Source organism: Tamandua tetradactyla, chromosome 7, assembly GCF_023851605.1.
Source record: "Tamandua tetradactyla isolate mTamTet1 chromosome 7, mTamTet1.pri, whole genome shotgun sequence".
Classification (NCBI taxonomy): Eukaryota; Metazoa; Chordata; class Mammalia; order Pilosa; family Myrmecophagidae; genus Tamandua; species Tamandua tetradactyla.
Window position 1 is genome coordinate 109,928,790 of NC_135333.1, and position 14,584 is coordinate 109,943,373.

Sequence of the window (14,584 nt, forward strand, 5' to 3'; positions counted from 1 at the left end):
CAGTGTAGAGTACTATGGTAGAGATTTCAGAGAAGCCTGGGGGCCAAGTGGACAGAGGAGCACAGATGACCATACAGGCCCTAGGCTAGCAGACACATAGGCAAGCGTGCAGGGGACTGATAGGATTTAAAGGGTGTTTAATTTTGAATGAGTTATTGAAGCATGTTTGAGGGATGGGAGGCCTCTCCTTACTACCAGAGTCTCAATTGAAGAAGTAGTTGATTTTAGCCGGGCCCGTCCTCTCCCACGTCCTCCATGTGCTCCTCCACGTGGCCGGCGTCTTCCTGGGAAACTACTACTGCGTCCCTAAGTGACAGAAGGGGATAATTAGAGGAATGTGCCAAGGGCTAGTATATTAGGCCCACAGGCTCCAAGGGAAGGAAAAAAATGCAGGGATACAGTTATGACAGGTAATAAAGCCCAAGCCCAAGAGCTTGAGCAAGAAAAGTCAAACTCCAGAAACCAAGAGGTGGATGGCTCTGGTTCAAACCCATGGCCCCCCTCCCAAGAAGATAAGAGTATCCAACATGGTACAATGAGAAAAATTATTGGCTTGAGGGTTGAGAGACCTAAGTTTCTAGTCCCAGTTCTATCACTGATTAACCGCAAACCTGGGCAAGTCACTTTCCTCATTTATTCTCTTTAATAAAATAAGAAATTGAACTAAGGACTTGAGAGTCTAGGAGTCAATAACCCATGTGAGAAGGAATCGGTGACACAAAACTGTACCTCTGGACAGTGGCATGACTTTGACCACATGCAGTAGCTGGATAACCCCTCACCTGTTTGATGCGGGAACGGGCTGGGGAGCTACGCCGCCTCCCCTTGTCCCCTTCGGCTTTGCCTCCGCTGACAACTGTCCCAGCTTCACATAATAGCGAGTCATCAGTCTCTGGCAGTGAATCGGTACAGAGCCGCAGGGAGCCCTCATCTCGGGCTGGACTAACATCTGTAGACACCCCCAGTTCCATGGACAGGGAGCCACCTCCTTCAGGGTCAGGAGAGCCCAGCAGAGGCTCTGAGCCAGGAAAACTGGCACTGGCATCCCCCTGGCTCAGATTGGAGATCTCATTAACAATGTCGGATTTAATAAGAGTGGGTGGGGTGGGGGCCACTGGGACACGTGGCTCGTCTTGCTCTTCACAGGGTGAGCCCTGCCCTACCTGTTTGCATTCTGGGCCATAGACCTCCATAGGGGTCACAGGGGCCAGCTCCTCGGGATCCAGGAGCACAGGGGAAACCTTAAGTTCACTGGCCAAATTGCCAGAGGTCTGTCCAGCCTCTGGCTGTGAACCAGGAGTGCCAGTCCCATCCAGAAGGGCTGTGTCTTCTCCCAGGCCAGAGAAGTCATCTAGGGCTGGGGCAGGGCTGGCTGCAGGGCAGGAAAGTTCCCCCATGGGAGAGGGGGGAAGACTGGTAGGGCTGGGCTCCAAGGCTGGGCACTCAGGTTCTAAGACTTTCTCAGTCTCCATCTCATGCAGTTCAGCCGTATCTGAGACATCCACTGTCTTCACCAGGGGACTCAAGGGGGAGGGAATAGATAGCGGCAGAGCAGGAGGGGAGCACTGAGGAGGAGGGAAGTTTTGGGGAGGTAGGGTATGCTGGAGGAGGGGCGAACACTGAGAGGGAAGGGGCTCCATCAAGATGGGTGAGGCCAGTCCCATTGGGGAACCTGGAGATGGGGGAAGGATCATAGGGGGCACAGGTTCAGGGTCAGTGCAGTTAGCTTCGGGTGGAGGGCTGATGGGTGTCTCTAGGATGGGGGCAGCCAGTGGTGACTCAGGGTCACTGTCCCCTTTGGCACCAAAGGGGTACTCTAGCTCCCCCAAAGGAGACAGGGCAGGTGGAGCCACAGCTGTGATAATAGGTGACAGCGGAGGAGGAAGAGGATCTGGAGGGAAACAGAAAAAGATAGCTCTTAGATTAGGTTTACCATAAAGAGTAAAGCTCTCCCAAAGTAAGAGGGTACTGTCATCCCTTTACCTGGTGGCATGAGCTGAGGTGAGAAGGATGGCTCCCCAGATGGCAACAAGGGTAGCTCCTCAGGCAGAGGAGATAGAAGCGGCTCCCCAGGCTCAGACAGGGCCGCCTCTCCATGCAGGGGGGATAGGGGTGGCTCCCCAGATGAAGGAATCAAGGGCAACTCCCCAGGTGTGGGGCACAGGCCTGGCTTCTCAGGTGCAGGAGACAGGCATGGCTCCTCAGGCGCAGGGGACAAGCGTGGTTTCTCAGGTGCAGGGGACAGGCACGGTTCCTTGGGCTGGGGGGACAGGTGTGGCTCTTCAGGCTGGGGGGACAGGTGCAGCTCCTTGGGCTGGGGTGACAGGTGCAGCGACTCAGGCTGGGGGGAGAGGCATGGCTCCACTGGCATGGGTGACAGGTGCAGCTTCTCAGGTGCGGGGGACAGGCATGGCTCCTTAGATGTAGGGGACAGGTGTGGCTCCTCAGGCCAGGGACAGAGTCGAGGCTCCTCAGGACCAGGGCAGAGTCGAGGCTCCTCAGAAAGTGGTGAGAGGGGTGATTCCTCCAGCGGTGGAGATGTAAGCAAGTCCTCCAGTGGCAGGGAAGCAAGTGAGTCTTCCCGTGGCGGAGATGTGAGAGAGTCCTCAGGTGGTGGGGACAGGCGTGAAGCCTCAGGTGGAGGGGACGTAGGAGATTCCTCAGGCGGTGGGGACAGGGGAGATTCCTCAGGTGGTGGAGATAGGCGTGACACCTCAGGTGGAGGGGACATAGGTGAGTCTTCAGGTGGTGGGGACATGGGTGAGTCCTCAGGTGGTGGAGACAGGCGCAATGCCTCAGGTGGTGGGGAGAGAGGAGACTCCTCAGGTGGAGGGGATAGGGGAGACTCTTCAAATGGTGGGAACAGACGAGATGCCTCAGGTGGCGGAGACATGGGTGACTCTTCAGGTGGAGGGGACATGGGTGACTCCTCAGGTAGAGGAGACAGGCGAGATGCTTCAGGTGGCGGGGACGTGGGCAGTTCCTCAGGTGGAGGGGATAGGGGAGACTCCTCCAGTGGTGGGGACAGGGGTGATGCTTTTGGTGGTGGGGAGAGGGGTGTCTCAAGTTGGGGGGAGGGGGGTGACTCCTCTGGTGGAGAGAAGGGTGACTCTTCAAGTGGAGAAAAAGGTGATGACTCAGGTGGAGGAGACAAGGGAGACTCCTCAGGCGGTGGAGAGAGAGGAGATTCCTCAGGCAGTGGAGACAGGTGTGATGCCTCAGGCGGTGGGGATGTGGGTGAGTCCTCAGGTGGAGGGGATAGGCGTGATGCCTCAGGTGGCGGGGATGTGGGTGATTCCTCAGGCGGTGGGGACAGGGGCGATTCCTCAGGTGGGGGCAGCAGTGGCATTTCCTCATTTAGGGGGGCCTCCAACTGGGGCTCAAGTTGGGCCTCTGCTCTCCCTGTAGACATAACACACTATGGTCCGATCTGGCTCAGCTCTACTCCACAGTAGAGTCTAGGGCAAAGAAGAAACTGTCCCTTGCCAGAGAACAGAAGGGGATCAATTTCAGGGACCTTCAAACCCTACTCACCTAGTGGTTTGGCTTCACATTGCAGGGGCCCCGGTTCCTTTGATTGCATAGAGGTCATGTGCCCACCCTTTGGCTGCCCTTGGCATGCAACGTACAGAGCATCAGGTTCATCAGTGGGGGTATCACCAGGCTCTGGGGGTGAGAATCTGCAGAGGGTACAGGGGAGCACGCACTGTGGCTCTCACCAGCTATCAACTCCTAGAGAGCAAACTGGGGCAAGGTGTGAATGCTGTGGCTTTTACAGCCCACCTTAAGGCTCCTCTCTAAAAGTCCACTTGATGTAACATGGCCCCTGCCAATTCTGGTACTTCCAATTCCCCATCCTAATCCCATTCAGTCCATACCACTTACCTATTACAGACAGGGGGATGCTGCTCAGCAACAGGACTGATAGGCTGACCTTTCTGGGCTTTGTGACAGCGGTGACAGAGCGAGTAATTTTCAAACCACTCAGAGTTGGGATGCAGTTCTGCTGAGCCTGCCCCACAGGACCGGCAAACCCGGCATGCCTAAAAGAAGGAACAAGACAAAGCAGGCATTGGTCAGACAGCAGAAACTGGAGGACAGCACAGGATAGCAGACTCTGGGGAGGTTGTAGAAAAAAGAATTGAGGAGAATAAAGTAGAATCAGGGGACACTCACTTTGCACTTCCAAGAATGAGCAGGCAGTTCCTCCATGGGTGGTTTTAGGCAGAAAGTATGGTATCCTTTGTCACACGTCTCACAAACCAACATCTTTGAGTCATTCCCAGGTTTCCTGCAGAGGTATCAGGCATGTTACAGGGTCCTCATTGCCCTCCCTGTGCGTCATCTAAAACTTCCTCTTGCCCTTCCATTCTTACCTGCAGGCTTGGCACACTTTGCATTCAGGACACTGCCAGCCAGCACGCTTGCGGGCAGTTAGAGCAGTGTCCAGACAGGCCCCATGATAGTGATGCCCACAGCTGGTACAGAAGAACAGGTCACACAATTCCCCCGGCCCCTCACATACTGCACAACGGGCCTCTTCTACAGTGTAAGGGACAGAGAGGACAGGTCAGCCATAGATTTCTGGCAAGACTCAGCACAGTGTTGTATACATAACAGGCATTCCATGGACACAGAATGATTAAATAACAAATAGTTACTAGGTTTCTGCCTATATATACTAGGCACTCACTGCAAGACACAGTGGTAAAAAGTCCCTGCACTCACAAAGTTCACACCTATTTTAGTGAGGCAGACCATGCTAAATAATTACAGACTTTGACGGGGTTCTGCAGAGTATAAAAATCCAGGGCAGGGGCGGGCCACAGTGGCTCTGCAGGCAGAGTTCTTGCCTCCATGCTGGAGACTCGGGTTTGATTCCCGGTGCCTGCCCAGGCAAAAAAACATAAAAAAAACAAAAACAAAAAAACAAACCAGGGCACTCTTGGCTCTTCCTCTGGCCTACATATAAAAGGCAGGACTTCTCACCCAGATGTGCGGCTCCTTCACTGTGCTGTGGGCATAGCAGTTGCAGTGTTTTCATGGACAAGAAGGAACCGCTGGCAGTTGCGCAGGGGAAGTGGTAAAGCCGTGGACAACCAGGAGAGCGGCAAGGGATGGAGGCACCGAGCCTGGTGCAGTGAGAGCAGCGCTGCCAGGCAGAAACAAAGCTTCAGGGTCAGCTGGGTCTCTTGGAAACAATGGTTCAGGCACCAACACTGCCCCAGTCCACCCACTGCCCTCCTCTATTCCACCCTGACTCTCAGAAATCCACCAGCTCTGCTTTACCTATACAATCCCCTGGCTCCAGCCCCACCTGTGAGATCCCTGAGAAGATGGCCTTGTCCACACCACATAGTTGTGGGCCCTCCTGCCCCCATACACCTGCCGACCATGCAGCACACCAATGGTGAGCCCAGCAGGTCCCTTTACAGGTAGGAAGAAGAAAACAGAAAAAGAGTTAACAAAAAGGTGATTGCTGGCTCAGGGCTGTCCACCTCTTACCCTCTTTCCTTCCCCAACCAGTTACCCACTGTCCCTCACTCACCTCCAGGTTCTCCTAGGTGGGCAGGTGTCAAGCCCTCAGGGAAACCAATCTGTGATAGGTCCTCACTGGGCAGGACTGCCTCCTTAGATCCTGTGTCTCTCCCAGGGGATACCACTGGACACCGGGGCCAGTCAAATGGCAACTCAAAGCGCTGTAGTTCCCGCTGCCCATGCAGACTGGGCTCCCCACAGTTACAGAGAGCACAACGTCGCACTGGACCCTCACTGTGGACATACAAGCATCAGCACCATGCCAGGCCCCTGCCAACAGGCACCCTTCACAATCCCACGATTAGGCATATTCAAGCTTTCCAAACTCGCCCTTTTCTATATCTTTTTCCCTGAAAGCCCCAGACTCTCAAATCAAATTCTCATGTGCTCTTATAACAAATTTTCCCCAAACTAGTTACCTGCAGTCCTGGGGAGGCTCCTGAAGCCTGGCACTCTCAGAACTAGGAATAGAGACCTCTCCCACATGTGGACTGGGAAGGTCTGGCTCAGTGGCACCTGACTCCTCGGAGGTTGCAGGTCCATCAGCTGAATGAACAGAAAGAGCAGCATGAATCAGCCATCATCCCCATTTAATAGTAGTCCACTCGCCAGGACCATGAAGTTATCAAAAACCCCAAGGGGGCCATAGTATAAGCATTCTGATTTTTGTCCCAAAGAACAAAATCCTTCAATTATAGACAGACTCAGCTCATGTCCTTAGGCTAAGATCAGATATTAAGGTTGCTCAGGAAAAGCAGAAAGCTGTCAGCAAACCCGGAATTTGCTCTACTCACCTGCCGGTTCTGAATCTTTATCCTCACCAGGCGGCTTCTGGCTGTCCATCCCTCTCTCCGACTGGGCAGGGCCCTCTCGGGGAGACCTATCAGTGCCAAAAGAGGGCTCTATATGTTTAGTAAGTCTCTCCAGTAGGCTCTTTTCCCAGGATCCCAGGACAAAGGCATCTAATGGTGTCTAGACCCTGCAGACATCACAGCAAAACCATACCTCCAAATTTCTCTACAAATGACAAGAAAAGTCACTCTCCATGACCCTTATCTCACTGCCTGTTTCCTTCCCAGGTTAACATATACCTTCTCCCACTCTAGATTTTCAGGAGACCCAGTCTACTTTCCCACCTCCAGTCTCCTCCGTAAGAGGTCCCAGGGTAACAGCATCCAAGCAGAAGCACTTTTGATTCAAATCTAGTACTGCCCCTTGCCTCATCTCTGAGTTCCTGATTCTGGTAGGCCCTACCCACTGACCTTCTTCCTCAGGTCTCAAATCAGCTACCATCCTAGAAATCTGTCAGTGCCAATCCAAAGGCAGTCATGATCCAAGAAGTCTGAGTCTAACCCAAATCCCTCTCCCATAGGTAGAAACTGCGGTCTTACAGGAGGTAGAATATTCTTCTGAAACCAAAGCCCAGCTATGGGTGGACCTCCACATCTGCACTGGTTTCAACCAGGACATCTCAATCATAACAGCGGAAACTCCCCAATTTCCATCCACTGCCCACCCAAATCCAGATCAGGCCCATGCCCTGGTCCCTGCCCTAACTGAGCTCAGGGTCTCACCCAGACTGAAGGCCTCAGGTTGTTGCCCTTAGCAACGCCAACTGCCCTTCCTCCTCAGATGTCCGGAGTAGTTAACAGAAGTGGGCCCTAAGAGTTACTGAGCATGTGTAGTCAGGCCTGTGGCTAGGCATGCTGGGAGTTGTAGTCTCAAAAAGCACATTGCCACTTAGAGGAGTTCTAAACAGGAGGCAGGACACAGCAGAGCAAGTGGCTTCCTTCCTCTTCCGTTAGAAGAGGGTTTCCACACATACTATGTATGCAGTGGGAAATACGGGGAGGGTAACAGTCCTCTCTTCTAAGATATGCCTGGCTGTTCCAAAGCCAGATGAAACACACTAAAGCTAAAACTAAGAAGGTAAGACCCACAACTTTGGGAACATTTGCTTAGAACTCAGAGGGAATGAAGCACAGTGCAAAAAAGACAGGCATATAGGATAAGAAGAATTACAGAGGTTAGGAATAGGAAGGGGACCCTATAGAAGAAGGGAGAAAGATACAAGTGCTGCAGCCCTTAGGGAGGATAAGGACTTAAGCAGAGAAAGTATATAGCATTCCTAGAGAAGGTAGCATACCTAGTGGGCAGAGGTGTGTATGTGTGTGTGGGGGGGTGTCTCTAAGACCAAATCCTAACCTAAAGCTTGAGAAATCTGTCTCTCACCTTTCCCATTCCTCTTGTTTAATCAGAAGAACCACATCTACCCTAGAACAGTTCCTCTTCCCAAACTGGAAAGCAAATACCCCAGTCAGTGGCTTGGGGTTGTGCGACTGGGGCAAAGGAGAAAGGTGCCCAAGATTGGTAAATCAATTACCTAAGAACCGCAATATTACTCCTTCCCGAAATGCATACTATGTTTCCAGAAACTGGCAATGCCCCTCCTGAGACAGATCACAGGAAAGGAAATTATTGTACTTTATTCCTTCACATTCTCTGGGTCTACTAGATAGGAAAATAAGGCATCTATCTATAATAAAGGATACCTATCACCTCCTTTCCCAGATCATCTCTCTTTCCCAAACCTGGAATCAAAGCAGTGTGGTCATCTGGTGGGCCCACAAAAAGGCTTCTCTGGAACTTTAAGGGACCCTTAAAAGCCACCCATCAAAAATGGGAGCTGGAAGCCGGGGCACCAGCCAGCTCCCTTTTGCTGTTCGGTCATCCTAGACCTGACCACACCCAGGTGGTCTAAGAGGCCTCAAAGTTTCCTAAATGTTTGCATCTTACTATATCTTTCTACCACATGCTCCCCAAAGATCCTCTATCCTCTCTGCTCTCAAGTTGAGGCCAAAGGAGTCACAAACAGCAAGAAATAAAAAGCAACAGTGATAATACAGTGGGTGGGAGGAGGACTGCCTCACACAAGGCCAAAGGGACAAATTCCTCTGTCCTCCCCCGAGCGCAGCCCTCTCAGGCTGGTAAGACTGGCACTGCTTGGAGAGGTACAGAAACCACCTTCATTCAGCCTTGGGTGAAAGGGTACCAACATCTTTCAAAGCCAGAGCCCCATTCATGAGGCCACTGAAGATGAAAGATCAAGCAACAAGGAAGAGAGTGCCCTTCAAACAGTACCAAAAAGAATCCTGGGGCACCCCCAAGCCCCTATCTTCCCACTCTTGCTGTCAAACACCTATACCTTAAAGCTGAGTCCTCTTCATCAGGCCCCTGAATAGATCTAGACAAATAAAGACTACAGGTTCGCCCCTACCCCATCACAGCCAGAACTCACACATACACATGCACACCAGGGAGAAGAGATCTAAAGAGGGCAACTGCCTGGTCAGGCTTCACCTGAAAACAAGAGATCCATGGGAGCAAGTATATAAGTGAGGAGTAAAATTGTACTAACAGTAAGAGGCCTTACACAGCAAAGAAGGCAAGGACTTATCTCAACCCAGTCTCCTCCCTGCCTCCATCCCAGACCAATAGCTTTCACTTCATTTTCCCAGTCAAAGGGGAAATGGAGGCTTGGAGAGGTGAAGCAGGCCCTTGAGTGAACAGCTCTTCAGGAGGACTCAGGACTTCCTGGTTCCCAGTCTAAGAATAAACCACACCTCTCTCCACCCCCATTTTGGGTCAGCCTCCAGGAAGGATCCAAATGGCAATACAAGCCCTGAAGACCTCCAGACTACTCCCAGGTCATCCTGGGGTCAGCCACAACTAGCAAGGAGAGATCCTCTCCTAAGGAAGTTGTTTGGAGCAGAGAACAGGAGAAGCTGTCCTGGGAGGCAGGTGCAGACAGCATAGGTGACAGCTCACCTCACTCCATCACTTCTGTACCACCTCTCATTTAGGGTTACCTACTCAATCTCTCAAGGGCAAAGCCCACATTTTCTCCTTTCCAAAACCAGGCTCAAAGAGTGTATGTATATTGGAAAGGGCGAGGTGAGGGAGCAAAATGCACCAGCCAAATCCCATCTGGGCAGTATGACAGGTGTGAGAGGGGCTATCCCAGCCCAGAGGCATAAGGCTCCTGCTGCACCCTTCATGCCTGCACACACACAGCCCTTCTCCCCAACACCTCCTCCCAGGACTGGAAACATTAACTTCCAGGAGAAACATCTCTGTTGAGGTCATTTCTTCTCCAAAGCAATACAGGCTACCCTTTTCCACAGGGCTGGGACAGGACCAGAGAACCAGTTAATGTTCCCTGGTCAGAAAAGGGCTGGACAGGTCTGGGAGGGGCCTAAAGGATTGACTAGGGGCTTGTGGGCAGCCAGCTCTCTACACTAGGCTGGTAGAAAGCGGGAGACAAAAGCCATTTTTTTGCAGCCCACATTCACAGGGAGCAAATCTCAACGGCCTCCTCTATAATCCCCTGGAGATTATGTCCATCCCGAGAGGAGGGGAGGCAAAGCAAGCTAAGACAGCACTAGGCCTCACTGGGGTCACTTTGCTGAGCAGGGGTGGTTTCTACTTGAACAGCAGGGTCAGAGCTGGCCCCAGCCCCGCCTCCTTCTTGCCCCAGCCACCCCCTTCATCACACTACTCCATTTCCACATACTCTCCCCTTTGCCCAATGAAAGGACTGGTAAAGACTCTAGGCTTCCTAGAGTTTTCCAAAGACAGCTTTGGGTGCCCAGCTGGGCAGAAAGAACCTTAAAGTCCAAGCTAGCAATAAGTCTGACCTGGCAGTGGCACCATTACCCCCTCCACCCCAAGTTGTTCTGTTCCCAAGGCACACAGGGAACCCTGGGGGAGCAGAAGCAGCCTGGGATTGGTGCTGGCATCAGGGCCAGGGTCCTAGTTTAGTCAAGCACCCCAACACAAAAATAAACAGGCAAAGATGCTATCTGGCCAGGTTCCCAAACTCCCGTGGTTCCCTGAACCCCCAATCTCTAAAGAGGCACACCCTAAGACACCAGGCCTCAGTTCTGCCCCGACGACTGGCTCAGGTTCACTTGACAGACCCTGCCAAAGGAACGCTCCCCAGCTCTGGCACCCCTTTCTCCAACCTAAAGGCCAGCTCCGGCCAAGATAGTCCATCTGGCTGAGCCCCCAGTCCAACCCTTTCTGGGTCCTGGCCGGGCGGACTTCACTCACCTCTTCACAGGGCGATCCAGAAATCTTCATCCGAGAACATGGCCAGAGCCCGGGCCGCTCCCCGACCTCCAACCGCCAGAGCGATCACAGCCGCCCCCCACACGGGGGGGCCTAGGGGGGCCAAGAACGGTAAATCCAGGTCGGAGTGGCCACCCTCCCCCCACACACACACCAAAACAACAACAACAAGAAGCCAAAAGAAGGGTTCTCTGCCTTGGGTTCCAGCAGTTTAGGTTTCCATGGGCAGCCCCAGGGCGGCGAATCCCGGGCGGACACAAAGAGAGCACCGGTGGCTTTGATCTTGGGCGAGCAGGCTCCGCATCCGCGTCGCCGGGCGGCCTCTCAGTCCCAGTGCCCGGCCAGCGCCCCGGCCGCCCGCGCCGGGCTCGGGCGGAACGTCGAGGCTCTCCAGATGGAACGTCGAGGCGCCTCCCCAACAGCCCGGAAGGAATGCCGCGCCGCCCCGCGCCGGGCCCGGATGGAACGTGAGACCCTCACAGGAGCGCCGAGACTCTCTCCCCGCCCGGGCCGGCGCCCCGGGGCGGCCCGAGCTACGGCGACGCGGAGCCGGCGGGGCCGCGGAGCTGAAACTGACACACACCCAGAGCAGGGCTCCTCGACCCCGAACGCTCGCCCTCGGCGGCTTCGAGCACCCTACCTTCTACTCCCTCCGGGGAAGGGAGGAAGGTAGGTGGGCGAGGAAGGGGAAGGGGCGGGCGGTGCGAGCCCTCTGTCCGCTCCTCTCCGGCCGCTCCAGGCCCTGCGCTCGCCTCCCTTCCCCTCTGGCTTCGGAAGCTGCCCCGCCCCCGGCCTGGCGGGCTCTGATCCGTGGCACCCCCTCGACCCCAAGCTGGCTGTGATCACGGGGGGCCTAGAGGTGCATGGCCCAACCCCGGCTCCCGGCGCCGAAGGGTCAGGAAACTGAGCGGAAAGTGGGGAACGAGGCAGCCATTTGCAACCGGAGAGGAAAGTAGTGCAGCGCGGCGCCGCTCCGCCTCCCCCCCTCCGCCTCCTGTTCGGCCGGCAGGGTGGTTCCTGCGAAGGGGCTATTTCCTGGCCCAAGACTTCGGCGGCAGCAGCGGAGATTCGTGAAGCCTCCGGCGCGAGATTCGGAGAGGACCTTTTGCCTGGGGAACCCCACTCGAGAAGGGGAGAAAGAAGAAGACGCGGCCCTATTTTGTGTTGGAGCGGAGCGGCGGAAGGATACGGTCCTCTCGGAGGAAAGGCTGTGACTCTGCAGTTCTACGCACACGCTACGGGATCCTGCCGCCACGGGTTAACCCCGACTGCGCCGGGCCGGCCACTGTGCAGACACGTGGGAATGAAGCCCCCCTCCTCTTCGCCGTGGCCCAGGAACTGCCTCCGTTACCGCCTCGGCGGTGAAACTAGGACTCCTGCCACTTTATAATTCCGTTCCCCTGGAGTCATCGGTCCCTGAAACTCCAGCTACCCCTTCACTTGGCCAGGGACAATCTTTCCCGGCAGGGGGGTGGAAGAAGAGCCAGGACATCGGCCGCAGCTCTGCATCCTGGGAACTGGAGTCCGCAAATGGAGAAAGTGAGGCACGGCGCCTGGCGCCGCAAAGGGTGGGTTCTTGCCACGTTTGGGGGCCCGAAAAAAAACCGGAACGAGTCCCAAGCTGCTCCTTCTGGTTCCGAAACTCCTTCGTGAGAGGAAGAAGAGCTGTCAGTGCCCCCCCACGATCACCGCAAACACATCCCAATCAAAATATAAATTCAGAGCTTCCTTTCCTTTTCGGGGCACCCTCACCCCCACCTGCAGTCGTTCTGGATCTTCAGGGCCTGTGTCCCCTTTTTTTAGTAAGCAGAGGATGTACTTGAGGGTCTTGTTGCACCTGATCCAAGTACTGTTAACTCTGGACAAGATCCCAGCACATCCTCTTACAAGCTCCCCACCCCCACCTCCACCCCCTCAAGTCTGGATGAGAGAAAAAAATTGTAATGCCTTTTCTACATTAACAGTACCCCTGAGGTGACAAGAGGAGACAAATTAACTATGTGCTAGATACTTTATATATTCTTAGTTATTCTTCACCCTCATTATATATTATGCAGTATTAGTTCCATATTATAGGTAAAGAGATTGAGGGTAAATGGGTAAAAATTGGCCAAGGAACTAAACTAGTGAGAAGTTGAGCCCTGGTTCAAACCAAAGTCCCGTTTTATCCTGGGATTTAAATATTTACATATTTTAAGGGAGGTGTGGAAAAAGCAAGTAAATTAGGTCCAGGGCTAGGGTTTGTGAAAACCTAGTGAAAGGGTATGCAACACTATCACTAAAACTTTCTGCGATGGTGGAAATATACTATATCTTTATTGTCAAATATGGTAGCCATTAGTCACATATAGCGATTGAGCACTTGACATGTGGGAGGTGCAAATGAGGAACTGAATTTTTCATTTTATTTAACTAAATTAAGCTTAAATAGCCTTTTGTGACTTGTAGCTTCCATATCAGATAGTGCTGGAGGCCTTAATCTCTACTGGGCAATGTCATTGGAGGACTCAGGACCAGGTGTGTCTACCACTAGCCACACAGAGTATTCCACTAGAACACAACAGTGTTCTCTATACAGATCATTCAGGTCCATTTCAACAAAATAGTGCAGCAATCACCCTACAGCTGTCCCAGCTGTGGTGGAATATACTTAACCAAGACATAAAAGTTGGGAAATGGAAGGCCCTTCTGTACTTTCCACACTGAGTCAGGGAGAGACAGACCCTCATCAGAAAGAACTCCATTTCTTAGGGGTTTATTATGTATGAGGAACTATGCTAAGCGTTGCATGTATTACTTCATTTAATTCTCACCTCAATCCTATGAATTAGCTCTACTACTTCATAAATGAGACACAGGCTCAGAGAGGTTAAGTGACTGCCCAAGATCATGCAGCTAAGGGGAAGCACTGCTATTCTAGCCCAGCTATTAACCATTATTCTTTATTGCCACCAGACCTTGAGATTGCTTATTACTCTGTAATGTACTCTGGAAAACCTTAGATGTTTGCAAGTCTACCCCAAACCTCATGGAAAGAGCAGTGGGAGATTAGGCCCCTGAAAGGAATATCCCAGGTCAGATGTGCAGAAGGACCTAATTTAAATACAAAGAGAGAGGGTGGTATCAGCCCTAAAGAGATTCCTAAGGCACTCAAATTGCTCTTTGAATTATGATTCTTCCAGTAGCCCTCTATCTTTTAGAGTCTGAATCAGAGAAGCAAAAGCAGCTGGCAGGTCTTATGAAAATCAGCATGACAAACCATCACCCCCAATTATAAACTTGACCATTCTGGAGCCAGGCGCTGACAAGGTCACAGATAAAAAGCACACCTAGATTTTGTCCATCCTCTCCAACTAAGGACATTTGACAAACAACTTAGGCTCCCCCAAAAGGCAGGAGGGATCTATGCACTCTCTCCCGTAATGCTCACAAGTCCTTGGAGGAGGTATTAGGCTCTAGGGCTGAAGGATGGGGTAGGAAGGATTGGAAAAGTAGAGGCAGATGTCTCCAAACCTTCCTAGCTGAAAGGGTATCCAGATTGACACTGAACTGAGATGGCAGGTCAATAAGAAAGGGCAGAATAGCACACCAAAGGTGTGAAAGGCACTGGGACATGGGGTTGACATACATCAAGGGCATTATTTCTTTCTTACTCTTCATCTCTGAGAGCCTAAATCTCCATAACACTTCATAACATAGTCCCTGCCTCCACACTCCTCACTTCTTACATTACTAGGAATAAGGGGCTTCCTTTCTCCTCTGCACATTCTATTCTCCTGAATTCCAGCAAATGCTGGGGCCCCAGGACAGAAGCTAGGTCCCAGAACGTGGCAGCTGGCCACTAGAGGGTGGTGTTTCTGTAGTTAAGAGCATCTTGAGAACCAGAGGAACTAAGTGCATCCTCTGCCTTTAAACA

General features: G+C 52.7%; 1 protein-coding gene across 9 annotated transcripts in view; it reads right to left on the bottom strand.

The window, feature by feature from the left end:
- Positions 1 to 11,873, bottom strand: part of KMT2D (lysine methyltransferase 2D) — a 38,243-nt gene extending 26,370 nt beyond the window's left edge. For 4 of the 9 annotated variants that reach the window (XM_077170776.1, XM_077170777.1, XM_077170779.1 and 1 more), the window contains exons 1-13: positions 10,651 to 11,872; positions 6,333 to 6,418; positions 5,958 to 6,084; positions 5,549 to 5,772; positions 5,318 to 5,427; positions 4,990 to 5,152; positions 4,377 to 4,542; positions 4,177 to 4,291; positions 3,886 to 4,043; positions 3,535 to 3,680; positions 1,984 to 3,402; positions 783 to 1,891; positions 193 to 306 (exon numbers count right to left, since the gene is read on the bottom strand). In XM_077170776.1, the coding sequence (XP_077026891.1) occupies positions 193 to 306; positions 783 to 1,891; positions 1,984 to 3,402; positions 3,535 to 3,680; positions 3,886 to 4,043; positions 4,177 to 4,291; positions 4,377 to 4,542; positions 4,990 to 5,152; positions 5,318 to 5,427; positions 5,549 to 5,772; positions 5,958 to 6,084; positions 6,333 to 6,381 (3,900 nt within the window). In that variant the 5' untranslated portion in view covers positions 6,382 to 6,418; positions 10,651 to 11,872. The other 5 variants (XM_077170778.1, XM_077170774.1, XM_077170771.1 and 2 more) reach the window with 5 other exon arrangements.
- Positions 11,874 to 14,584: the final 2,711 nt, after the last annotated feature.